General features: G+C 37.2%; 3 protein-coding genes across 3 annotated transcripts; 2 read left to right on the forward strand and 1 right to left on the reverse strand.

Annotated features, from left to right (window-relative positions):
- Positions 1 to 649: 649 nt before the first annotated feature.
- On the forward strand, positions 650 to 5,549 carry LOC113763005 (telomere repeat-binding factor 1). Its single transcript, XM_027306680.1, has 7 exons — positions 650 to 811; positions 1,777 to 1,985; positions 2,154 to 2,371; positions 2,703 to 2,787; positions 3,904 to 3,987; positions 4,177 to 4,539; positions 5,110 to 5,549. Exons 2-7 carry the CDS (start codon positions 1,836 to 1,838, stop codon positions 5,122 to 5,124), a joined length of 915 nt encoding a protein of 304 aa, XP_027162481.1. The 5' UTR covers positions 650 to 811; positions 1,777 to 1,835; the 3' UTR covers positions 5,125 to 5,549.
- A 7,385-nt stretch (positions 5,550 to 12,934) lies between these two features.
- Positions 12,935 to 14,625, reverse strand: LOC113762892 (cysteine-rich and transmembrane domain-containing protein WIH2). The gene is made up of 3 exons (XM_027306523.1): positions 14,421 to 14,625; positions 14,120 to 14,291; positions 12,935 to 13,240 (listed from the first exon to the last, which is right to left on the reverse strand). Exons 1-3 carry the CDS (start codon positions 14,467 to 14,469, stop codon positions 13,195 to 13,197), a joined length of 267 nt encoding a protein of 88 aa, XP_027162324.1. The 5' UTR covers positions 14,470 to 14,625; the 3' UTR covers positions 12,935 to 13,194.
- An 8,553-nt stretch (positions 14,626 to 23,178) lies between these two features.
- On the forward strand, positions 23,179 to 27,239 carry LOC113761517 (nucleobase-ascorbate transporter 7). The gene is given in 15 exon segments (XM_027304536.1): positions 23,179 to 23,275; positions 23,629 to 23,726; positions 23,834 to 24,010; positions 24,123 to 24,223; positions 24,352 to 24,427; positions 24,774 to 24,833; positions 24,945 to 25,129; positions 25,286 to 25,382; positions 25,653 to 25,739; positions 25,830 to 25,888; positions 26,228 to 26,319; positions 26,422 to 26,509; positions 26,697 to 26,759; positions 26,761 to 26,842; positions 26,971 to 27,239. Coding segments are annotated over 15 exon segments (1,581 nt in total). The 3' UTR covers positions 27,190 to 27,239.
- The last annotated feature ends 551 nt before the right edge of the window (positions 27,240 to 27,790 follow it).

Consider the following 27,790-nt stretch of genomic DNA (forward strand, 5'->3'; position numbering starts at 1 on the left):
GCATATAATTGAGTTAGGCCAAACATTTCTTACATTTCCGCAAAATGCGGGGTTTGGTGGACAAAATCTGGACTGAGGCGCAATCAATTAAGGTAATTGTATGGTAGTGTTAATGGTAAAGATTTGGCCAAAAAATAACCAAATAATGTGAAATAATTGTATAACGGTTTATTTAACGGGTACTATAAAGCATTCATTAAAATATATTTCAAACGTTATATTTTTCAAAATATAATATTAAGTAAAAAATGTAAATAAATACAAATGATGATAGATAAATTTAAATAGGAAAATTATATAAATGCAAGGAGAGATAATAATTATAAAATAAAATATAAATAAAAGATAGATTAGATGGCTGTTAGAAAAACCCATTTTATAATAGGATGCTCTTAACTTATCAAAGAGTTTCATAATTACACTTTGTGATAAAATGTCTTTACGATGGCATAAATCATAGCTTACAATTAATGCAACCATTTTATACGTGGCTCAACAGTCGGAACCGTTGTCCCCAATTTCTAGCGACTGCTAAGTAAGTACCAACTAATTATACCTAAAAAAAAAGAAAAAAAAGAAAAGAATAAAAGAAGTAGTGCTAGCTACTTACGCCTTTTGCCATGAATTTAGCCAAAGGCGGTGAAACCCCACCGCGCCTTCATGAATGCCAAATAAGGAAGGGATGGGCCGGATGGCAACATCTGTATGTCAGTATAACGTATCAGAAGGAGGAGACACAATTTCAACCTATTCAAATTTCGGAACTCTAATTATCAAATCGATTAAGCTTTACATCTCGGAATCCATTTTGGTGCGTTTCTCATCCTCATTCTTGCGCGATTTACCTTTTCATTCTATTAAAAGTCCCGATTTTCCAAATTATTATTGTTGATTTGATCAGCTAGGGTTTCCATTTTTGCCTTTGTCAAATCCCTCATTCTAAAAGAAATTCATTCTTTTGTGTGATCTGGGTTTTCCTCAATTTATGCATTTTTACCTGAATTAGGTACAAGATTTGATTTTTTATCTTTCCTCTTGATCGAATTTTATTTCTGATTAGTATATATAAACGTCTTTTTTCCTTTTTACAAGAGAAATTATCTGCAATTCAATTTAGAACGAGTTTTCTAGATTGATCCTTCAGCCTTTTGTTTCACAAAGGTTTGCCATGTGTACAAAAAGTTAAAAATGGTAGTATGAGAAAGGATTGTTTCAGATGTGAGAAACTTTCTGCGTTTAGTGATGCTTGAGTTGACAATCAAACACTTTGGGCTTTCTTATTACTGCAGGAGAGTAGTGATGTTAGTTTGTTAGCTTGTTGGCTACCACATTTGGAGTGCATTGATCATAATTATGTGGAAATGCTTGCTGTATAATGTATCAGGACCATTTCTTTTTTTCTGAATTTCAAGTAATTAGCTGAATTGTCTTGTTGTTATGGTTGCTAGAAGGGGCGACTACCAATGCTATTCCTGTTAAGTGAAGGAGGTTCTGTGATTAGCATTCTTTCTTGGGGTTACCCAAAGATCACATGCTTATTCAGGGTTCGTCATACATGAAGACCTTTTATTTTGTGTTTTTTGCTCTGAAGCTACAAGACAACATTTTATGTCTTTAGCTTGGATATGCATTTTCTTCTGCATCTATCAAAGTTTTATATGACTTTGCGTGAAGAGTTTATGAGCTAAATACAGGTTTCTGGTGGTATGGAGCTCAATCTATTTAATGCTTTTAAATAACCATTAATTTGTTGTGTATTCTTGTGTCTTAATGCAGATTGGGTCTTGGTTAGGTTTGTGGGTGTATGATTTGGACAGCTTCTTAGCTGAATATTTATGGGGGCACCAAAGCAGAAGTGGACTCCTGAAGAAGAAGCAGCTCTCAAAGCTGGAGTCCTTAAGCATGGGCCTGGCAAGTGGCGCACAATTCTTAAAGATCCAGAATATAGTGGTGTCCTGTGCCTGCGTTCGAATGTAGATCTCAAGGTACTAATCTCCTCCTATTTTTTGTTATATCAAATTATGTTACTGAAATGAGTAAGCGTACCGTTCTTAGGGGCTGAATACCTGTTGGCCGTGTATCTTTTTTGTCATTGGGATTTGTCTTATATGGGTTGTATGTAGACATTGAATTTTAGTTTCGATATTGATTAGGACAAGTGGAGGAACATGAGTGTCATGGCAAATGGATGGGGTTCTCGAGAGAGGGCAAGGCTGGCACTCAAAAGAATGAACCAGGCTGCTAAACAGGATGACAGCCCTATGGCCATCAGCAATTTAGCTCAAAGTGATGATGATAATGTTGATCCAAGGCCCCATGCAACCTCCAGTGGCTCTCCACAGATTGGTAGTTCCAAAAGATCAATCATAAGGTTAATATGTCAATATAAGAGCATCACAGCCTGCTTCTTCTTCTTCTTCTTTTTTTCTTTTTCCTTCTGTTGAGTTTGTGAGAAACAGCTCATGCTCAAGATGAATGACTAGTTTCAAGAAGTTAAATGTGACTTTTGCTTATTATTTGTCTCCTGTGATTGTATTGTAGTTATGAATAGATATATGAGTCTCACAATTGCTCTATCTAGTATTTACACTCTTGTAAGGGGTTCACAATTCATGGCATGATTAGATTCAATTTTTAGCCTTATCTTTGTTTGGCAGCATTCCTTACACTTGGATATTTCATTCTTTTCATTTTTATTACAGGTTGGACAATCTTATAATGGAGGCTATAAACAACCTGAGGGAGCCTGGTGGTTCTAACAAGACAACTATTGCTGCATACATAGAGGTTTTTGTCTTAAATATTTCAAGAACAATACTCCAAAATACCACATTACTGAAAGTAAAATTCATCATAGTTGTTATGCTGCTCTATTGGCCTTCCATGTCAAATATATTTCTTATGTTCTGGAATTTGGTTCCCAGCAGATGGCTTTGGGATTGTTTATCAAAAAATGGTTTTTTATATTCATGCCACTGCTTAAGTTTTTCTACAACGGCATTGTCTTTTAGTGTTGCAGTTCTTTACAGTTCTGCATGACATGTTTACTGGTATCCAACTTCTCTAGGTGGTCTTTAGTTATATACGAAAAAGGGAAAAGGAAAAAATAGAGTAGACATGAACCTGTGTCTTGTGCATTTTTAATAGTTACTATGTTGTGTTACTAAAGAGGAATGGAAATAATGGGTCTCGCAGTTATTTGGAGCTACCTTAATATATCTTGCCGTCTTCTAAGTACTTCTCTTTCTCTTCCACTTCTTTCTCCACAGTTTTCTTTGCAGTCTAAGCCAATTACAGAATTCACTTGGTATCTGGATTCAGAACTATTGGTGTTCAAGCCAAGCTAATGTACAAAGGAACCAAAGTCCATTCCTGTTCAAGAAGATTTTTTCAGTTTGTTTGTCTTTCATCTGGTGCAATCAGAAACTCAATTGCTTTTTCATTAATTCACCTAGGTAGCCAACATCTTTAGTGGTTCGACATGCAAAAGGACCATGTGAATCTTTTCTTTCTTGAAATCAAATTCAATTACAATATCCTGTGTGGAAGTTTAGGATAACGACGAGGACCTCCTGTCTGGTTTCTAGACATATTATGGAATCCCACATCATGATACTGGTTAGCTCTTGTTTCTGATAGTAATGTAAGTTTGGAAACTTTATTAGCTTGTACAAGAGTTCCATGCCACAGTGCATGTAGTATAATGCAACATATGCTTAGTTGTTGGTCAAAGGAATGGAAAATTTTTTTTTTTGGTAATTGGTTGTAATTGGAGCTGTAATAATAAGCCATGTAAAAATGGATGCTTAATGTTGGATTTTATTGAAATTGTTAAGTAGTTGCACGAAGCAAACTGGTTAAGACTTTTGTCTAAAGTTTTCTGTTTTCTCGTCTGCCTTAAAGGATGAGTACTGGGCACCTCCAAACTTCAAAAGGCTACTGTCGTCTAAGTTGAAGTACTTGACTGCAACTGGGAAACTTATAAAGGTAGATTTTTCATTCTGAGTGCTTCATTTTAGAAATTTTCTTGTATTGGTCTGCTTTGTCTAATATTCACTTGATGTCGCGAGTATAGATTTAGTTTGTTCCCTCCCCTCCCCTCCCCTGGAGGTGTCTTGCCAAATTTGTGTTTGAGAAGCTAATTGGTTCTAGGGAAAATATATTTTGTCTTCATAGATGAAACGCAAGTATAGAATAGCACCAACTTCAGCATTGTCTGACAAGAGACGAAAGCCTTCCACGCCGCTCATGGAAGGACAGCTTGAAGGGAGGCAGAGGGTTTCCCCTATCATTGACCAGGATGGCATGGGTGCCTTGACTAAATCTCAGATTGATTTAGAGTTAGCTAAAATGAGGAGTATGACACCGGAAGAAGCTGCTGCAGCTGCTGCCCAAGCAGTTGCTGAAGCAGAAGCTGCCATAGCAGAGGCTGAAGAGGCTGCAAGAGAAGCAGAGGCAGCAGAAGCAGATGCAGAAGCAGCACAGGCCTTTGCTGAAGCAGCAATGAAGACACTTAAAGGGAGAAGTACTCCAAGGATGGTATGACCTTTAAAGTAATCTGTTTTTTAGGCTTAGCTTGATTACATCCTTAAGTTGCTAAATTTTAATGGCTGGGGCATTTTTCCTTTATTTTGCAAACTTGGCTTTATGCTCTCGAACTTGACTTCATTTTACAAGCTTGTTTCAATATTTCAAAATGAAGTTATTCTTGTTTGCGCACTGGTTATAACTGTTCTTGCAGAAACTGCAGGGAATAACAAAGAATAAATGAAATGGTTCTCCCGAGTTTTGCTCTTGTAAGAAACATATTCTTGATTTGAGGATAAGTATTAAAATGAGACGGAAGAATAAATTTTTTGTGTTCAATTACCTAAGGAGCACTGCTAAGGGGTTCTGGGTTATGGTTGGCTAGGGGATCACTGAGGTTAGGGATAGTGTTCTTATCCTTAGCTATAGCTTTTGCTCGCCTATTGTTATCGTAAACAGTGATTGGCTGTTCATCTTTGTCCTACTTTAATCTTTGTTCTGTCATTTCTGTTCAACAAAGTGAGTTTTCTACGCTAGTAGCGTAGAGATAACTACATTAATCTTGTTTCTATGAATCTGCAGATGGTTCGTGCATGATGATAAAGCTTTTGACGTGGGTGTATCGAGATTTCCTAGTTGAAAGCCCGTGAGATCCATTGCAATAATTGTACTGTTTCTCATACTCGACCTGTAGCTGTAAATATGGCAAAATATTTTCTTCTTGAGCTGTGAATCTAGGATGTAGCTCTACCAGGATATCCTGCGAACTTAGACTGGCATAAAATTCTTCTGTAACTTATTCAGAATGTTGTAGGCAACTGCATATTCTATGAACTTTTTGCTTTGGGGCTGATGTGTATCCTTGTGTTGGAAGCTTAGACAGCTTGCAGATTTCCTTGTAGGACGTACACATGAACAGAGGGAGTTAGAATCCAACATAAAAGGCTGGAATTCTTCAATTTTTGTGTTAATTTTGTTCATTGGATTCTGAGATGGAAAGTGTAAGGGATGACAATTTCCAAGCTTTTTTTTTTCTTTGAGCAAGTAGCTTGTTTAAGTTGAAGAAAGACGCATTTGATTGTGTAAACTTCGGGTTAATCCAATTTCTACATTGGCATTTCAGGAGAAAGTTCACGAAACCAAAATGGGCAGGGCGCTAGTTTTCGGAAGAATAAGAAGATTTCTCTCATTCCTTTTGTTCCTTTTTAGTTTCTCGGTTTAGGGGATTCCTTAATAACTGCCTATTCTGGAAGAAGCGTTGCATTGACATTTGGGATTAACAAGTAGATAGTGGAAATGCGCTTTACGCACTATTTTCTATTTCAACATCTATTAAAGGGATAATTTCAGAAACCTCCCTTAAGGTTTTTGACAATTTCACTCAACTCTCCCAAGGTTTCAATAATTATATAGACCTCTCTTGGTCCAATCAAATGGCTAAAAGGGGACATTTAAAGCTGAAAAATGCTTCTTATTATTTTACTTGCCATTTTCTAATCTCAAATAACAATTTACATCAATTTTCTAATTTTAATCTCTTCCTCCCTCCCTCCATCTCTCTTTCATACTCTTCTCTTTTTTTTTCTTACAATCGCTTCTACCTCTCAGCAAATACCACACTCCATTCTTACCAATCACACAACTAATAATTTTTTGCCATTTTTAAAATTTATTTGTATTTTTTTGTCTTCTTGTCTATTTTTTACTATAAAAATTTTAGACCCTTTCTTTTTTGTTTCAATAGTTTTACTCTTTACAAATGTTAACCAATTGAAGTTACAAAATTAACAAGGTTCAAACTATGGATTTTATTGTCAAATTAGAGGAAGATGAAAAAGGTGGCAGTGATATAGGGGAAAAATGAAATTGAGAGTTGGAAGATAAAGAAGTGACTATTATGTTTCTTAAGCAAAAAAGTCTAGTAATTAAAAAACTCATTGGTTCTCTCTTTTATTTACCTATTGATTTTGATTTTGCCATGAAGATACAATTTTGTTTCTATTTTTAAGAGTGTTAGAGTAATGATGAATTATGTTCTTAGGGATATGGGGTTTTTTTTGGTTTAGTATTAGTAGTGGTGGTAGTGAGTTGCATTAGGCAAGAATTAGCAAGTAATGAATTTTGAGATGAATTGGACTCGCCGGACTCTATTTGCTTCAGTAAGTACGCCACGTACAAGAAGTTAAAAATTAAAACCTTGTTTTGTTTTATCTTATTCTTTAGAAGATGGGTATTTTTAGATATGTGTGAAAAATTATGGGCTATTGGATCTATATTATTGCGTAAACTTTAAAAGCGAGAGAGGTAGGTATAATTTTTAAATCTTGAGAAGAGCTCTCTATAATTGCTGAAAACCTCAAGGGAGATCTCTGAAATTATCCCTCTATTAAATTGTCATATCATAAACATCCCATTTTATCTTTTTTTTTTTGGGTCCTTCTAATAAACTAGTGGAAAAACGAGGCTCCTATGATTACAAACCACTTGTTATTTCTCCATTCGTGAGCTATCCGAAATGGTAATGTAATCTTGTCGAATCAATTGTACACTGAAATCAAGTACAAAATTTCGTCGAATGGTGAACACTGCATTGGTCTTGGATCGGTCATGATTCAGTTGGTCGGTTGTAAATAATAATATATATTTAAGTCGAGGAAAGGGGCGACTGCTAGACCAGAAAGTGTGGTCTTTCAATGGGTAAAGTCAGAAGGGACAGTCCCCTTTTGAATCCAATCATTACAACAAAGGAGCTCAAGCGGGGATTGATTTTTAAAGCATGCAGCATGAACCTAGAGACGAATAAAGCTAACATCAAAACTGATACAAATGAGGTGCAGAACATGAAGATGAGGCGTCCTGGAAGAGTAGTTTTTATTAATCTCATCTGTTTTTACTAATTCCAGATAGCTATCCAGAGGGTGAAAGAAGAAGTGTGGCCGTTGGAGGATATTAAGATGTATGCATACAACAGTAAATGATAGTATCATAAAAGTCCTGTTCTATGCATCCCAAAATATTATTCAAAGTTCTTACTCCATGATCCGCATCTTGAAGACTTGCTCTTCCAGTTGTCCTTGTATAGTTGTATGCAGTCAAAGAAGCAAAGTAGATAAAAGCAACTCAAATCAGTTTGTGTGATTCTTTTTGTACTAGTGCAAATATGCAAGAAATTCCAGTTGTGTATGCATCCACAACGACAAGATTAGACCGCTGAACTGTTGCTCTTCGAGGGAGTCGCGTGTCACCTTAAAATGGAGTATCAGAGCTGCAGCACCGAATCAAGCGTGGAAACTCTCTCTCTCTCTTTCGTCTTGATCCCCTTGGCTTCGAATCAATGGGCAGACATAAGAATCACTGTGCAAATAGATGAAATAATAACAACGTTGACTACAGCTTCCCGAATTGCCTCCAACGATGGGATACCTCGAGGCTTTGCTCTGTTGTAGCTTCGTGGTGGTAGAAGAACATCTCTCAGATTATCTAGAGCCATTGAATACTCCATCCTAGGCTTTGGTCTGTCCATACTTTTTTGTTTTTTTTTGTCGAAACGTTAGAATCATTTCATTCATTGTAACTAGAAATTACATGTGCGAGCAAAGGCTTGAAAAGACGATACATCTAGGGTCCGTTTGTTTCGGGTGAAAATGTTTTCCAGGAAAATATTTTCCTAATTTCCCGTGTTTGGTTGCACAAAAGTTACTGAAAACATTTTCCTATGTAAAATATTTTCACTCATCTTATGGAAAACAACTTCCCTTCCAAACTTACTGAAGTTGTTTTCCGAAATGCATGCATCCCGCCTGTAGTATGTTCCAAACTTACTAAAAACATCTTGTAATATGTTCTTTTTTTTTTAGTGTAAACAGGAGGACTCGAATCCAAGACCTCTTCCTTACACTCCCTCCCCCGTACCACCCAACCCACCCAACCCAACCCTCCCCCTAGTATATTCAAAAAAAAAAAAAAAAAACCTCATCCTGCTCATCCTATGCTAGTAATTAATTATGTATAATAGGAACATTTTTTTCTAGAGAAACTTTCAGCAATAAGAGTGCAAGATATATGTCACAATAAGCATTGCATGTGATTGATATTTGACACTAAATGGCCAGCAATTTGTTCATTGCTTAAGGAGATATTTTTTATTCATATATACATTTCTCCAAGATTTTTTAAAATTAAACAATGAGATAAATTTTCTTATTTTGCATGGGAAGAAGTATGTAGTTATAATGTGTAGAAAGTAAAGATAGAGATAAAAGTGAAAATATTTCAAAAGTTAAACAAACACCAGAAAAATGAAGTAAGAAAATATTTTTAATAAGCTAACCAAACACCTGAAAATGATGAAAGGGAAATGATTTTCATGGAAAATTACTTCCACGGAAAATATTTTCCCAAGGAAAACATTTTACTTCCAACCAAACAGACCCCTAGTGCTCAAAAGCACCGAGGAAATTCCATTCCTCATCCACAAAAATGCCTAAGGCATGGGAACTTAATCTTTTATTTCTTTCTATGCTATCTTCTTTAACCAAGCAAAACAAGCACATACGAAACAACTTCTGCATGTTAAGTATGTTATCTATCAAGGTAGCTATACTACTATTGGAGGGGCTCTTGTACTCTATCTGTCTCATAAGTACCTGGTTCTGAGAGTGGATTGTGATCCTACTCCATTTCTACTCTAGAGCTTTACACAAAACCAGCTTGATGGCCACTGCTTCATTTATGACTTTATCTCCTAAGCTTCTCTCTTTGAGCGCCCATTCCGCAATCCTAATGTTTGGATGCATTCTAGCTGTAACTCCAATCCCTAGTGAGCATGGTTCGAAGTCTCGGCCGAGACCGAGACGACTCGGCCGAGTCGTCACCGTCTCGGCCCCTACCGATACGATACCGTGACGAAACGATACCGAAATACTTGACTCGCCGAGAAATCGGCCGAGTCGTCACCGTGACGGATTGACTCGGCCGAGTCACACCGAGTCCCCTCCGAGTTATCCCGAGTCAAGACGAGAAATCAGCCGAGTCACACCGCAACGGATTGACTTGGCCGTTTCTTTTGCTATTTTTTAATTTTTTTTATTTAGCATACTTTTTTATATTATTAACAATTTTTACAATATTAAATACTTTAAAATTTGCGTCTCACCGAGACCGCGACCGATATGCCGAAACCGATGTGGAACGTTCCGGGTCGCGACCGCGACCGCGACCGTGACTTTGAACCATGCTAGTGAGACCTGACTGTATTGACTTGTTGTAGCCACATCCAAAATAATGGTACCCTCTTCTACATGACCCTGATGATGTTCTTCTTGGTTGGAGGTTGTTTCTCCTGTGCTTAGACTGGCTTTAGTGTTCATGATTTCCTCTTGTTCCAACCATTCTTTATAAGCTTTACCAATTGTCCTAGCTGGTGAGCAGCTGCTTTTTGTTTTCAAATTCCTTCTTATTCCTTTCTTTCTGCACTTGCCATAAAACACTCGCAGTCAGTTCAATATGCTCCATCCCCCTTGGCCTTTTCCTTGCCTCTGAAATTCTGATCCACCAACGTTTGAAATCTCCTTGTTGGTCTACAGCACCATGCCATTGTATTGGTGCTGCTTTACAAACCTCCTGCGTGTGTTGACATTTTAACAGTAAATGTTCCACTGTTTCCTGCTTTTCCTCACAGATTCTACACACTGGATCTCCCAATCTTGTCTTCCTGTATATTGCTGCTCTCACTGGTAGAGCACTTGTTATGCATTTCCAAATGAAGATCTTTATTTTATGTTTGATGTTGAGCTTCCATAAGGTGTTCCACATTTGTCGAACTTGTTGACTTCCTTCTGTGATACTTGGACCAGCTGCCTCTGATTTTTCCTTCTCAGCATTTGAGTTTTCTGTCATTAGAAGTTTATAACCTGAGCTGACCGTGTACATCGCCCCTGCATTATGTTGCCAATAGTCGCTGTCCTCCCTCCCCATCAAACTTAAGGGGATGTTTAAGATCTTCTCAGCATTACTTTGATTGAAAGACTTAAAAATAGTGTTTCTATTCCATCTTTGATGACTGAGTAACTCTTGCACCATCTTCAAGTCACTCCTTAGAGGTCTAGGGGAGGTTGGCTTACCAGAGCTATATCCAGGAATCCATCTATGGTCTCAGATGGTTGTACTCCTCCCATTTCCAATCATTTTGATCACTCCTTTGTCAATTAAGCTCCTAGCTCCTAGTAATCCTTGCCATATCCAGGAAGCATTTTTGTGAGTCTTGCATGTTAGGATTGAGTCCTTGGGGAAGTATCTTGCTCTCAGCACTTTGTTGATCAGGAGGTTTGGTTTGGTGAGTATTCTACATTATAAGGAGTATACGATAAGAAAAGGATTAAGAATTTAAGACATATCAACCAAAGTCAAGAAACTTGGATTGTGACTCACGGCCTCCATTCTCTTTCCATTGCGTTGAAAACTTCAGCTATTTTTACATGGATTCTGAGTAACCCGGGCACAATTACGCTTACATGAGATTCAGAGTGATCGACCGGCAGACAGAGAGGCAAAGAGAGCTACAATTTCTCATGCAAGAAAAACGCGGAAGTACGCAGCATGAAGGTCGTGTTTGAATTGTAATTTTTTAAAATTTTTATAGAAAATATACTGTAATGATTTGATATATGTGAAATAAAAAAATAATTGAAAAATATATTCACAAAAACGTAGAATTTTTTTGATAAAAAAATCCCTTTCCAAACAAGGCCATACCCTCCTCTCGCTGGCCAAACCTATTCAAGTTTGCTTCTACCTCACTTCTAAAGTTCGATGATTGTCAAGTGGAATTGAAGATATTTTTCTGTGGGTTGTTTGCCGTACCATTTTTTTTTTTTTTTTTTTTTTGTCAACACAGGGGTGTCCGGGTCAAGACCCAAAGGCGGCCCGACTAATCCCCTGCGCCTGGAGTACAGCGCCACCCCAACCGCACTTGATGGGTACTTGATGGGGGCTTTTTTAGGACCAGAGAAAGGTTCGTTCAACAAGAATCTGGGGCCTCTTCTCGACATTTCCCGGCCTTAATTGGTCAAGCAAAAGTTGTACAGCGATTCTAACAACAATAATAATAATGGATGTGGGATCGCTGAAAAATGAACTAAATTTACATTGTATTACTATTCAAATTAATTTACATTATGAACAGATAGATATACATTTTTTTTTTTAAATTCAAATGCATGAGACGGTCCGAACAAAACAGCAAGGTGGTGTCGTGTTGAAGACTTGGCCAACAGCCTAGATGGCATTAGCATGTGAGTTGTGACCGGAACAAAACAAAATTTAATCTTTCGGCATTCAACCCCTGCCAGACTGGAGAAAAGAATGCCCGAGTCAAAACTCCTCTCAAAGTTGGTTGGCGCATTTATGTTTGTTTCGTCGTTCAAAGGATGAAACAGCGAAGATTATGATGAACCCGTCCCCGAATTATCTCATACGGTGGTGCAAACCCCGGATAATTGTGTGAGTTTTTATTCAACCCTCAAGCATACTCTTTTCTCCCTTCTTGTAAGTTTCGGGGTTCTCTTGAATTTTTTATTTTTTATTTTTTAAAAAAAGAGACTTGGGACATTCAGGGTCAACATTAGCTTTCGTTAGAACATTCAGTTGCTTTGTTCGGACATTCGGTGAAATCCATAAGATTATTGAGATGCAGACACAGACGAGACGACTCAATAGCATGACATCAAATCAAAAAAAAAAAAAAACTACACCACAATGAATCTGATCTATAGATTCGTAAGAATATATATTTCTATGTTTAAGGGAGGATCTGCCCTTTATTTCCTCTAGAATGCTGATATGAACAGGAGGACGCTGATGGGAAATCTGGAAAGACGGCGCTTACAATTTGGCAAGGAAGCCCACCAGACCAATAGACAAACAAGACTTGGCTGCTAAAACTAATTTTCTTAGTCAACTAGAAGGTAAGGTACCATTAGCTAGCACACCTTGTAAATACTTCAATTCTGGAAACATTGGCAACTAATGAAGAAAAGTAATACGGTGATGGCGAAAAAAGGAGCCAAGTTTTTCCACCTTCGAAGCAGTGCTACACTCGCATTTTCTTATAAAAATATCCCGATCACAGCCATCAAATCATGGCATGCTCAACAATTTTATGGAAAAGAGGGAACAAAATCCAAAAATCCGAGTATTTTGTACCCCCGGCCCACCTCCCAAATCAAAACATCTAATTTATAGCTAAACATCTGATTCCCATGAATAAAAGAAAAGGGAGAACATTTTCTTTTCCCCGACAACAAAACTAGAATAATAAATATTGTCATGCAAATTCATCAGGGGCAGTGCATAACATGATCAGGCTTTCATCATAATTCACTCATCCAGGGGCGTTGGGCACTACTAGTGATGAACCACTTGCAATAAACTACGAAGAAATTCAGAAGCATATACCAGGTCAAATCACAACCACCTTGAATTTGAAGTAAAGCTGCTGGCACAAAATAAAAAAGGACAAAACACACAACTGAAAATAGAGCATAGCTAAATTAATCATCCATATGTCCAATCAAATCCATTGACAATATATGCCCAAAGAAAAATTTTTTCCCCCCCCAAGTTTCTTATCCCCCTTCCCAAATTTGCTCCGACCCAAATCTTCTCCCATCAGAAGCAAGCATCCAGCAGGCAGCAACAGCACAGAGCAGCCAAACTGCAGATTTAGGACAATTAGGTTACAATAAATAATACCAAAGTACAAATGCACAAAAACACTTATTATACTAGTTGTTATTTTCAACATCCAATGTTCTCAGCTACTCAATTTCCTAGAAGCTTAACTTGTTTGACCTCAATTTTGTCATGTAGGCTGCGCACATGCCTAATGCCATCAACGAATTTTGTATCAACAAGTAAACTATTACAGTACTCTATTATATTAGTGGGCTCTGCGAAGGTTTCCGCTGATTTCCTCCTCCATTTAATTTAAATTTAAGAGAAAACAAAAACCACACTAAAAGCAAAACCACTGAAACAAGCCAACGAAAAAAAGCCCAACAACGTTGATGACGCGCACTTTCCGTTGCTTGCGCATCACGCATCATGTCGGTGCCAATAATTGGGGCCCAGGATTTGAATACACGCATCCCACTTTCTTAAAGACAAACGCATATTTTCCGTTCTTTTTTTTTTTTTCAAGAAACTCCTAACTTCATCTCCTCTAAATAATCTTGAAAGGAAAAAAAATGGAAAAGAAAAAAGGTGTCAACAGAGAACCATGCCCTGCTATCTCCAACTGTAATGACCAAACAGCCCCCCTCCTTCCCTCAAAAAACAAGTCAAAAATCATTGAAGGGCTACTCTAAGAAATTGAGATAGAATACTGGGGGCAAAATGGTCATGCAAAAAAAATCTCTAACAACCGTCGCAGTCGACGGAAGCAGGGTATTCCGAAAACCGACAGAATCGATCAGAACAACAGATCCAATCATGTATATCCACCGATTCAAATAAAACTCCACGGGAAAGACATTAGGGGAAAAAATTTTATACTAGCGTAGATGATGATGACGAAGGTGAGAAGGGGACTGACCAGCCTTCCATGAAACCGGTGCTACTGCTAGATTGCTGTTGAGGAGGAGGAGCAGCATACTGGGGAGCGTATTGGGGAGGGTATCCCTGAGGAGGGTACCCCTGTGGGTATCCTTGTGGAGGGTATCCCGCCGGAGGGTATGCGTCCTTGGCATATCCTTCCGGTGGATAACCTATACCATGCAACACACAACAAATCACACCAAAAATTCAACCCCAAAAAAGAAAAAAGAACCGAACAGTTCCGACTAGATCGAATCAATTCAACAAAAGCAGATAGAAAAGTAGGAAGATTAACCAACCTTGGGCAGGGGGAACACCAACAGGGGGTTGCTGATTGTAATAACTCATGATTTATCCTCTTTTTTTTTCTAGGATTTTTTGTTTGTTGGGTTTTGATATCTGGGCTTCAAGATGGTTTTGGTATTTGATGGGGAACTAAAATTGAAAGGGAGGAAAAACCAAGGAAAGGGACAAAAAAAAAAAAGGATGAAAAGCTAGAAAGATAATGGGGAGCAGGCGGGATGGGGTAGTCTTATATATTTGATGGTTGGGGAAATTGCGAGGAAGTTGACAACTGTTTACAAGAAGATAAAAAAAACCTACTGCTACTGCCCCACTAACAAGGAGTAGTAATTTCCACTTTCCCGCGGTTATTGCGAAATTAATCTCAAAATTTTTAAATTATAAATATAAAATTATTTTCTTAAGAACATAGGAAAATATACTGTATAAATGAATATATTTTACAAAATCATAAAAAATTTCCTCTGAAAAACAACAATCCAAATAAGGGCTGTTGCGGCAGAGAAATATAGGACTTATACTGGTTTTAGTAATTTTTTAACATAGAAAAATACATTGTACATGATGAGAGGCATACAGGACCTGTACTAGTTTTAGTAGTTTTTGAAGTTACGTACCACTACGCGTCAAATCGGCGTGCAGAATACAACTTCAATGCTAAGTAAAATGGACTTTTGATTGCCAACAGCCTCTTGGGCGGCCGCTTGGGCACAAGTGTTTTGAGGGTGTGGGAGGTCAACCCTTGTCACTTAATTGTGCTGTCATTTTTTAGTGACGCTCTCGGATGGGAATCTGTTGGCTTTTTTTTTTTTTAGATTAAATTAGAATAAATTATATAAATACTATTATTGTGATAAAAAAAATAGGCTTTTGATTTGGTAGATATAAAACGTATTCCTAAAATTCGGCACAAATCTCTGGGTTGTTGGTTGAATATATAATTTTTTTTTAAAAAAATCACATGAAAATTTTCTGTCACGAGTCAGGGCAAAATTTTTGTTTGGAAAGAGATTTTTCACCAAAAAATCTCTAAATTTTCCGTAAACACATTTTTCAATCACCTTTTTGTTTCACATATATCAAATTGTTACAGTATATTTTTTATAAAAACTCTGAAAAATTGCAATCCAAACACCACCTCTGTGTCACGAGTCAGGTATCTCCTTGCTGTTGAATAATACAGTAACTCATTTGGTTTTAAACCCCCAATTTTGTGGCCTACTTGTAATAATATACCAAAAGAATCGTACTCTAACTCCCAGGTCATGCCAATTAAGTTATGGCTTTTTCTATTCTTTGCCCGGAAGGCATGCTATAAATTTCAAACTTATCACTCATTTTGTAAAATTTAAACTTGTCCTGGCAACTAAACTAGGCTCCTTACCCACCTCTTATTAAGGCACGGAATAGAATAATCCTTTTTTCATTGAAGCTTAATATATTGTCGTCTACATTTTGGCTTGATTCCTCGAAATTCCCTGCGACTTGGAAGCTTCCAACAGGTCAACTTTGATCTTTAGTAAGATTTGGTTAGCTCTAAAATTCCAACCTCATATACACTTCTGAGTTTGTTTGGAAAAAAGAATAAACTACGGGGTTTGTTAAGTAAAACTCCCGTCTGTCTATGTGGAAATTTTCCACTAGAATATATAAGGATTAATCTTCTAATTATTGATAACGTATACATTTTCACCATTAGATGCACAACATATAATATAAATTTGAATTTAAAACTTAAATTTTGCATATGTATCGTATATCCAACCGTGATAGTACATAAACCTTCGCTGTATATAAAATTTACTCAATATACAAAACTACAAAGATTAAGGAACTAATAAAGTGACATGTGTATAGGCCTGTTTTAACCTCTTCTTAAGTATTGACTTGACGTCTTTGCTGCACCACAAAAAAAAAAAAAAAAAGCATAGGACAAATGTTGCATTAAATAGGGAGTAGTAGTATATAGATAGATGTTTTTGATCCTCAATTTCTCCATAACAATTTTTAATTTGCATGATACTACTGTGATGAAGTTAGTATGGACTTCCAAACCTAATACTTCTTTTATGAGGAGATTCATGCTGTAACTGGTGAGTGAAATGATGAATCAATGAAGTAGCTAGTTGTAATAGCAAACTTCTATTCCATATGTTTGTCCGGGCGAACGAATGGTAATCACTAATAGTTGGTTAGAATCGTATTCAAAGAATAAGAATGTCAGCTCAGGGATCAAATATATATATTTATTCGAGTATAAAGGACAAATACTCCTTAATTGCCAGTAAAAGGAATGAACATTCCAATGCTCGACTATTACGTACGTTAGCAACTCCCGGAATATTTATACGCTCCAAATGATAATAGCACCTCTTATATTGAGACTTGATCGTCTTGAACTCTACTTCCAGAAGCAACTCCAACTCGCATGGTATGGTGGAAACACCATAGAATCGTCCCTGTACTATATATCTAGTTCAGGACTCTTTTCAACAATGCTTGAAAATCACTCGTCCAAAGGAGGATCCATTCAACTCCACTGTCCAGGTAATTACTGATTACTGACCGGAAGGGAGCTCAGTGGACCTTTAAAGAGGGGATCCTCTGGTACTCCTGAACCGATGTGAGAAAGGAGAAAGGAGAACACTCAGACTAACGCTAGCTATGGCTCCCTCCGTTTCTTGTTATCTAGTTCACTTCTCTCCCAGGAGAAAACTAGTACTCCCCTAGCTAGTAGTAGTATACGGTCTTGAAACTTTTTTAAACTCTTCCAACTAAGTGAAGGTTAATCTCATCATGCATGGACTACGAAGGCTGGCAAAACTGTCAGATTCCTTGGAGCCCCCGTTAGGTTAGGAATAGGACATGACTTGATGGGCGCTTTCTTGGGATCTTTATTGGCGTCGCTTTCAATCCATCTCCGTAATCTCATCTTCTTCTGATAAAACACTACTCTTTTTAAAGTTAACTTCTTATAAATCCTACGTTTGTCATCAATTAATGAGAGGACAAAATCCTATGCACATATACATCTACCAGCTCCACGATCAGCACATATCGAAATAGCTTAGGTTATTGATGCTAAGGTTTCATAAAACCAGTTAAGTGGAAAATTTGGGTTTGTCGAACAACATAACGAAGAATGTAATACTAGCTGTAAAATAAAATGGGGCCGTCCGGCAGGCAGCTGCAGCCGCCCCTGGATGTGAACTTGATCATCTAAACAACCAAACACAGGTTCTCTACCTCCACCACGAAGACCCTCCCCCAACACGAATGCCACTGCTACAATAATACACTACTAATGTGTATCTCATGTCCACCAATGATGGCATTCGCTTGTATTATGACGAAGAAGGCAGGCACCAACTCCTGCATCGACTTTCAATGTTGGGAGTTTCGCAAGAAAGTGCCATGTGGCATTTTCTTTGAATGCTTCCCAGCGATATCCTTGAACAGAAGAGAAGAGTCACTGCGCTAAGCAAGTGAACGGGGAAAAAATATTTGGACGTTATTTTGGTGTTTGAACCCATGCATTAATCTTTGGACGATTTCATAATTTGTAGCGCCTGATTAGGTGATAAGGACATCCAAGTACGACAATCTTGTTCATTATTTCTAGAAAGGGTACAATTATCTTCTCGTTTCATTGAAAATATGTAGTAACTTCTTAAACATTTACTTGGAGATTATATAATCACGAAAAATTGATAATTGAGTAATTGGGAACTTGGACAAACTATCTTTTTCTTAACTACTAATTTTAGGACTCCGACGACGACAGAATATTCTTTAATATTCACCGCCAAAAAAAAAGAAATTTCAGTGCTATGGCAAATTCCGGGGAGATAGATAGTCTAGTATCAACTGCCAACTCGGTCAGTACGGCACACTGCATCACCATCGGAAGGATCCGAACCAATTGCGGTTCATATTCATTCAGTTCTCGTTCAATGCAGTATGACAAAATCAAAACTAAAACTCCAGAAAGAGTTAATTGAATGAACAAGTGATGGAGAGTTCTGTACAAACATACTAATAATTCCAACTTCGCTAGATTTGTAGTGAGTTTTTCCTTTTTTTTTTTTGTTTTTAATAGGAAAGAGAAATTTACCGCAACTGGAATGAAGATGAACAATCAAAATTTTAGATTTTGCTTTCGTGTTTAGTGATAATATCAATTTCCCTGTATTTGTAGTGAGTTTTTCTTTCATTTTTTCTTTTCCTTAATAAAAAGGAAAGGATCACAAAGAGAAAATTACTGCAGTTGGAATAGAGATGAACCGTCAAATTTTAGATTTTGCTCTCATCTTTGGAAATATCGTCACGTTTATGTTAAGTATTCAAGACTTTTTTGGACAGTTGAATGTCAAGTAAAGACAGAGTAAAGTATTATAGTCAGAAAGGAGACGATAGATTCATATTAAAGTATTATAGTCATGTAGGAAATTTTTGAACTAGATTAATGGCTAATGAAAGGTTTTACCCTTTTTCTCATTTCCATTTGAATTTGATCAGATGGATAACAGAAAAGGTTGTTATGGGAATAAAGTATGAAATTGAATCATTTTAGGAATATTTTTTGTGAAGAGAGTTATTTGTCTCCAAAATTCTACCCATAACCACATGATAAACCTTTGATTATCTGGTGGAACGATTATCACGAAACAAAGAAAGAAACCTAATCTTCCTATTGCTTATTTGGTAAGGCTCTATAAATAACAGAAGTGAACTCATAAAAAGGTAGACATCACTACAATTCTTATTTTACCTATTAAGCTCCCAACTAACTTGAACGTCGGAATTACAACGAATAGCTAGTCCTAACTAGATTAAGCATCGGAGTTACAATGGGAAGTTAGCCACAGCTGACTTGAGTGTCGAAGTTACAATGGGAAATTAGTCCCGTATTTTGTCTTTTGCAGGTCAACTGCCCGCCCTCATCTCCGTGGTTGGATTCAATTCTGCTCCACCTTTTTTAGCTCTTTCACTTGACAAAAAATGCTATGCTAATAATAGAAAATGCATAGAACATGCCTCTAGTTAGGAGTTGCAATATAAGAAAAATTACACTTTGAATTCAGATCAGACCAATTGCACGAGTTATTCCATAAATATGTGCATGTACATTTTCTTAGATCTAGTATGCAATAGGTTCAAGTTCAAAACTGATGCTAACATCTGACGAGAAGATGCAAAAAATTCTAAATCTAACATATAAACATGAAAAAACACTTAGATCTAACAAAAAAACTAAACAATAATAATGTATTAGCATCAGGTCCTGAGACAACGACCAAAGCCCGCATAACAATGAGCTTTCTCTGCCTGCAGGTTGTACGATCAAAAACAAGCAAAGTCCACAAGAATTGCATCAAGTCAAAATTGTTCTAGCGTTATCTGAATTGGCATTGGGCTTTGCAAATGCAAGAGCTTACTCCTTTTAAAAAAAAAAAATGCAAGAGCTTACATTGCCACCGCCCATCAGGGGCGCAATATTAGAGTTGAGTCTGCTGGACTCGGTTGCCTTTCTAATGTAAATCTGATTCATTGCCCAATTGCAATGTAGATGTGGCCTTTTGTTCAGAAAAAATTTGGTTTGTTTATTTTGACAACGGCACTGTGATCTGTCACTAACATGGATGCCTTGCTCGTTTCTAATTGCTTCCCAAATTGAATTGTCTATTTTCGAGCCCAACAGGCCCAGTTGCATGATCCGAGCTGTTCTTCGACCAGGTATAAGTTTCATAACTTAAAATTTGTTCTCATTTTTCCTTGTCAAAATAAATACTCCCTCAGGTTATATACATGATAATAAATTTGCACTAGGAAATGATGCTGAAAGAATCGCATATATATATATATATACATATATCGTTGTGGGAAAGATTACATCTTGAAATTTGTGAAAGAACATAAAATTTGTGTTGTGAGCAAAATTTAATTTTGTGTCCCAAAAAAAGACAAAAAAATATTATGACATCCTTTTCTTTTCCAGAAAATGACCATTATTTTTTTTTCTAGAAATATTGAAAATGTTCTTCTGGTAATAAATTATATATCATCACAATCAATTTAATTTTCGGTAATTAATTTGGCTAAACTCTTTTCATTTTTTTTTAAACGATCAATAATAGTCCTTCACTCACTCATCTTTTTTGACGATTCGAACCCGTCACCTATTGATTATAAGTGAAACGTCTTACAAACTAAACTGCGCTTTGTTGTTAATTTGGCTGAATTAATAATGCTGAGATTATCTCCTTTGATCCTGCTCCTAATTGATCGTTTTGAGATGCCATGCGTGTGTATAATTTGGCTTCATATTTTTAATCATCACGTCGTGACGGAGGAATTCTGCAAGGCCGCCTTCGTTTCATCGCATAACTTGTAGTTGAAGGAAGGATGGGGGCTGCAGGTTGTGCTAACTTGCAAGCTGGGACATGCGTCCTCAAACTGACTGAATTAATGCGAAGAATGCCTAATGCTCCAACCTAAAACTTTGACTCCTACAATTTTTAAAATTTTGTTAATACCTTAATGCATATTGAGGGATTTCGTGCTGGAATTGGGTTAGCAGATCCAGGTTGGTTCACCATCTTCTGACCGCGAACGACCCTACGGGATATCGACTGAAGAAAATATAAATCAGTCAAAAAAAATTTTTTTTTTTCCAACTAACTCCTAACGTGTTCGACAATGATTTAATTTTCTTTCTGTGGAAAATAGCCATTCTTGAATTTTACAAATTTGAAGGACAATTTTTTTTTATTATAATTTCTTTATGCCATTAAATACAGTTTGTTCTTTATGTGAAACGATTCGGGAGTAGTCTTATGTAAAAAAAATTTGTGCGTCATCTGTTTAATTTGCATCAAAATCCTTCTTCCAAAAGTTTTAAGCCTTCGTGGGATATTAAGAATTTTGATAAGCATTGTATGCTTTATTTTATTCACAGATTTACTTGTTTAGTATTTATTTCTACAGAACCACAGGTGAGGTGAATGAATAAATTTAATGCTGCACACAAAAAAAAAGAAAAAAGAAAAAAGAAGCACCATTAGATCACTAGTCTTTTTTTTCATCAAATTCAGTCCTTTATATTTTCCAGCGTCATCTATAGAATTGCATTAAACTTTTACTCTTCAAATAGAGTTGTTGTTATTCTTCTTTTCCTCTTTTTTTTTTCCCCTTTAAAAACATAATTAATAATCCTCATTTTCTCATCAAACTACAAATCCACAAAACTCATCAATGAAGAACAAACATTAGAAGTGTGCCAAATATTAACTAAATGTGTAAATCTAAAAGAATTTTAGGGTCAAGAGGAGCGTTACACTTACATCTCCGTGAGGATCATCTAACACGAAACGAAAAAGAGAAAGGACCCCAGTCCGCAACAACTTCACTCGTCACAGCAGATAGGGAATTGTTGAACGATGCGAATAAAAAGTAAAAACCATTTCTTGACATTTGCTTACAAAGGATACAATCAATTTTTTTTTTATTTTTGACAAACACAGACAAGTAACACTAACCACCTTGTACAATACGAAACAATACCATATTAATGTTAATCCAACTTGCACCTGGAATAATCCTTTGAATCGCCAATGATTAGAATGTCAACCACTAATTCAACTCATTATGTTGTTTTGCGTTACAACAACATTACCTAACTTAATATTAAGTTGGTCAACATTAAAGCTTTCCAGGCTATGATTATAGTACTACTATATGTCTAATTGAATTCACCTTGCAAAAGACGTGCCACAGGACAGTAGTTTCTACTCTCAGGACAGTAGTTTCTACTCTCAAGAATCAATTAAGTGACCTTTTTTTGTCTTGATCATGAGGGTTGATCAATTCTTGCAATTCATATTACGTCTTTTTTTTTTGTTGTCTCACTCCTCCTTTGTCGGTTTAGTAAATACATAACACATAAATCCAAACATTAATGTCTATAGTGCGTAATATAACAACACAATATCATCTATGTTACATGTACTCAATATTATTCTTTCCCCAACCTTGAGATGTCCTAAATAAAGGCTATCTTTTTTTTGTTTCTTTTACATCAGCGATAATATTTTTATAATTTAATTTATCCTGTGTAAGGAGAGTTAGCAGGTATACAAATCTGATTAGACAAAAAAAATGTTCTAACACTTCATTTAAATTTTTTTTTGGTTACAGATGTAATTTGAACCTTGACCTACAACATAGCCAAAAGAGGAATTTAGTCCTTCGGTGGCTCGGTGGTTCCTAGATAAAGGTTGTCATGACGTTCGTATGCTGCTTGCATCGTTAGGTTCGCCTTTCAGGGGAAAGAAAATGACAGTAGTATACTGCTACCATAATTGTACACATTAATTAATATAATGGTAGATACAGAATGAAGAAGTAGTAGAAGGAGATGATTAAAGTTCGTTGGCTTCCAAGTAACAAAGTCATAACTTCAGCTGCCTGCCTTAGCCTAACCAATAACCATCACTTTCCTGCTAGCAGTAGCATCTCATCAATCATCATCATCATCTGCCTATTTCCTTTGATTCTTTTATCGGACTAGTACTAACTGGCTCTTTCCTTTGAGCAGCAGCTTCCTCGCTTTGTCGTCAATATTACTGACAACTTAACTCCTACATGCACATGCACTTTTGCATGATTCAGATATTGGGTAGCCCAATGTTTGATTGAGGGTTGTAAGACTTTTGGTTTTGCAGTTATTTGATTTAAGACTTCTTGGAGAGAGGGATGACGGTACCGGCGAAGGGGGATGAGTTGGTGCCACACCCGGTGAAAGACCAGCTCACCGGCATTGATTACTGTGTCAACAGCAACCCTTCTTGGCGTACGTTATTTTTCTGAAAAATTGTCACCCCTACTTTTCTTCTTCTTCTTCTTCTTCTTCCCATTTTAGCGGCTCGTAATTTGTTTGAAATTGCCCCCAGTTGACACTCTGGTTTTGCATTTTTTGCTTGCTTGTATGCAATGGTGGCTTTGTTGGACTGCAAAATGCTCAATGTCAATTTTTCAGTTTCCAATTTAGAACTTCTGTGAGAAGCTGGGGTTGGCCTGTCGAATTGACTTTCTTTTTCATGCTAGTAATGCTGATAACATGATTGACAATTAAGAAAATTCAAGCGATCACTTCAAAATTTCTGAGCAAATGTAACCGTTGATTTGCCAACAATAAAATTGCAGTCGAAGCAGTAATTCTGGGATTTCAGCACTTCCTGGTGATGATAGGGACTACAGTCATCATCGCCACCATCATTGTTCCCCAAATGGGCGGTGGTAATGTAAGAGTCTTGCATTTAGAAAGCCCAATTCCAATTCAAATAGAACAATTTTGATTGGCTGCTAATCCGTTTGGAGTTTTCTTGTTTTTTGATTGTACCACCTGCAGGTAGAGAAAGCTCAAGTGATACAAACTATGCTCTTTGTCTCAGGAGTGAATACATTGTTACAGACTTGGTTAGGAACCCGGCTTCCGGTCGTGATGCGGGGATCATTCACTTACATAATCCCAGCTCTTTTTGTTGCTTTAGCCACTAGATTCAACGTATATGTTAATCCTCGTCAGGTATATGTCTGCCAAGCATTGGCAGAGCAAGACGCGCACGATACTCTTTTGTCCCGATAATCCATCTTATTTACCATGTCTTCATTTGTTTCTGTCATCAAAACTTTCCCAGAGATTCAAAAACACGATGAGGGCAGTTCAAGGGGCTGTCATGCTATCAGCCATCCTCCCAATATTGATTGGTTTTTTGGGTCTTTGGAGAATTGTCGTGAGGTGATGTCTTAGTTGTTACTTAATAGTACTACTACTTTTTATATTAGTACTAGTAGAATTTGCTCGATTTTGTTTTATTCATTCATATTCTAGAAAAGAACTCAATTCTATTTCGCCTAATATTGTAGGTTCATTAGCCCTCTTTCCGCTGTTCCTTTGGTAACTCTGGTTGGCCTTGGGCTTTATGAACACGGCTTCCCTCTGGTAAGAGCTCATCCAATTTCTATGTCCAATTCATTTTTTCATTTAAGGTGATGATTGGCCAATTGAATTTACATGGGATGGCTCAACCAAACTAATAGATGTAGGTAATCTTGTGATGTTAAATTGCGCTCACGGAATATTATTGTGTATGTTGGAACGGAAGTTTATTCCTCGCTCCCGATCATGGGTTTATCTTGAGGAAAAAAAAAATAGCGCACTGTTTCACTATAGCTTTTTCATTTTTGTGCTTTACTTTGTGTTTTATCTTTGCTGTCACTTACCAGTAATACAGATTATTTTCATCTTGACAAGTTTTTCTCATCTTTATCTTCTTTCATGCTTGTAGCTGGCGCAATGTATCGAGATTGGTCTTCCAGAATTAATTATTCTGGTTCTATTATCTCAGGTAATTCTTAATTTTCAAACATGTTAGTTTCTTGTATCTTAATTTGTGTTTTCTCTCGATTTGAATGCTTTGCCCAAGTGTTCATGGTACGTGCAATTGATGTCTTTGCAGTATACGCCTCACTTCTATAAATTGAACCGCCCCATCTTCGATCGATTTGCTGTCCTAATCGCTGTAGGACTGGTATGGGCATATGCTGCACTTTTGACTGTTGCTGGTGCATACAAAAATAGCCCCCCACAAACTCAGTTCAGTTGTCGTGTTGATCGATCTGGGCTTATAAGTGGAGCTTCATGGTGAGTACAAATTGATATCTGTGGTTATTTGTATTGGGTCGTCAGTTATCATGTTTGGCGTCACTGGTGTCAGTAGTATCAGCTGTAATGATTTTGGCACGGGTTCTATGCTTAGGACATTTCATTTCACTTCTCCTTCTTTCCTTCCATATGTAGGATAAGATTCCCGTATCCATGGCAATGGGGTACTCCCAGTCTGCACGTTGGGGAAGCTATTCTGATGCTGGCAGCTGCTTTTGTTTCTGTTGTTGAGGTTGGCTTGTCTCAAACGCATATATTGGTTGCTTAGCTCAGAGACATTAAAGATAGTTGCTTCTGATTCAGTTGCCAACATAATTCAAAGCTTTATATACATAAATACCTTTATTATTCTCTATCTAAACTTCTTTTATTTGCCATCCCCTTTTTTCTTTGGGTGTTCAGAAGATGTACTTAATCATTTCTGTTGTACTTGTATCCTTTTATGATAAGTTTTCTCCAACAACAATTTTTGATTTCTAATGTCTGACCTTTTTTTGGGCAGTCTACCGGGGCGTTTATCGCAGCAGCAAGATTTGGGAGCGCCACTCATACTCCGCCTTCCGTTTTGAGCCGTGGTGTTGGCTGGCTGGTGGATACCAATCCCCTTATAAATCATGATTATTCTTTTCAGCCTCCGCAAGCTTTTTTGTTTAATTCATTTCTTTTATATGGTTGTCAGGGGATAGCCATTTTGTTTGATGGATTATGGGGGACAGGAAGTGGATCGACTGTATCAGTGTAAGTGCAACACTCTTCCTAAACCAGCACTAAGCACAATCCGGCTTGCTCATGTTTCGAAAGCGCCATAAGTTTCGTCAGTCAACGAAGATAGTCTTTATCAGTGCAATTCAATATGTAATGGTCAGTTACATTACATATGTAACGCGCAACAGATAAGAGCAGATTTACTGAACAATGTGGCGAGTCTGGATTAGAAATTATAATCTTGTCACCTATTTTAGTTTCTGATATCAATGTTTCAGTTAACTTCATTATTAATCACACGATTTTCACTTCTTGATCTATTAAAAACTGAAACTGTTCTGATAATCCCTCACTTCTTTGTGGTTACTTCAGTGAAAATGTTGGTCTGCTGGCATTGACGCGTGTTGGAAGCAGAAGAGTAATCCAAATATCAGCTGTTTTTATGCTTTTCTTCTCCATATTAGGTATGTCGTTGCTTCAATATTTGGAAGGGAGACATGATTTAACTTCGTTTCTTCTCCTAAATTTGTTTTGAACTTGGACTAACCTTTGCCATATGTGAACAGGGAAATTTGGAGCTGTTCTCGCTTCTATTCCATTGCCTATTGTTGGAGCACTCTACTGCGTGTTGTTCGCTTTGATGTGTACGTATGTGTTCAACGTTATTGTTTAGAATGGAGCAAGCCATGCGGTTATTAGTATCCTGAAACAGGAAGAAAATAATTGTATAGCAACAGGAAAAGGAAAAAAAAAAAAAATGGCGCGCTTTTTGGGTAATCGTGCAGTTGTTTCTTTCTCCTTTCGAGTTGATTCTTCTCTCTGTCTCGATGCAGCTCTGCAGTCTTGGTCTACTTCAATTCTGCAACCTCAATAGCTTCAGAACCAAGTTTATATTAGGCTTCTCCTCTTCATGGGCCTTTCAGTACGCAGTACTTTAACGGCTATGTTTTAACAAGCGGCCATGCCCCGTCACACACATTCCTCTGGGTATTATTTTTTTTTCCATTGCTCTCGGCTGTACGTCCATAGTTTTAGCTTTCAGGTCACCAATCATCATTAAATCTTCCAACTCGGAGAAGATTATTAGATTTGTCTAACACAATTTAAATCTGCAGTTCAACAAATTGATGACGGTGATCTTCACATCCCCGGCTACCGTAGCGGGCATTGTGGCCTTATTCTTGGACATGACGCTGGCACGCAAGCACAGTCTAACCAGGAAAGACAGCGGTAGGCACTGGTGGGCAAAGTACAGGACCTTTGAGAGAGATCCCAGAAGTGAAGAATTCTATGGTCTCCCTTTTGGCCTTACAAAATATTTCCCCTCAGTTTAATCACATACATTCAACATTGCCGCTTCATCATACACTCGCAGCAGTACAATGGGCAGTGACATTCTTCTTTTCTTCTGGTTTATACCCTGTTAAGATTAATGGTAGAGGGATACTTGGGAGGTAAAAAGAAAAAGAAACCTCATTTCTCATACTATTAGAGATGATGGAAAAGTAATTCGGTACACAGATGATGATAGTAGTTTCAAAGCTGTTCTGCTTTTGGTGGTGTTGTGCATCTGCTTCACTTGCTAGAGGCAAGCGCAATCTCTCCTTTATTTTCATCCCCTTTTTCTGTAGGTAGTTGTGGATCATTCTCATCGGTGGCCCAAAATTCATTTGCCTTTCCTGTGTGACCCTAGAAATTTATGGACGATACTAAAAATTTATGGCCTATGGGCCAAACCAAGAAGAGAAGAAAAGGGAGAAAGAAAGGTTGATGCCCTTGTGGATGTCTACGTGGGGTTAATACTTAATTGTGTAGACACAACACAATAATAAAGAAGCAAAGAAGATGGGAGGGGGGGTGCAAATTCCAATCAGCTGTGGGCATTTCAGTGGTTAATAAGATTAAGTTTGATCAAAGGAAAGGACTGATTTGTCA

Source organism: Coffea eugenioides, chromosome 2 (genome assembly GCF_003713205.1).
Source record: "Coffea eugenioides isolate CCC68of chromosome 2, Ceug_1.0, whole genome shotgun sequence".
NCBI classification, from domain to species: Eukaryota; Viridiplantae; Streptophyta; class Magnoliopsida; order Gentianales; family Rubiaceae; genus Coffea; species Coffea eugenioides.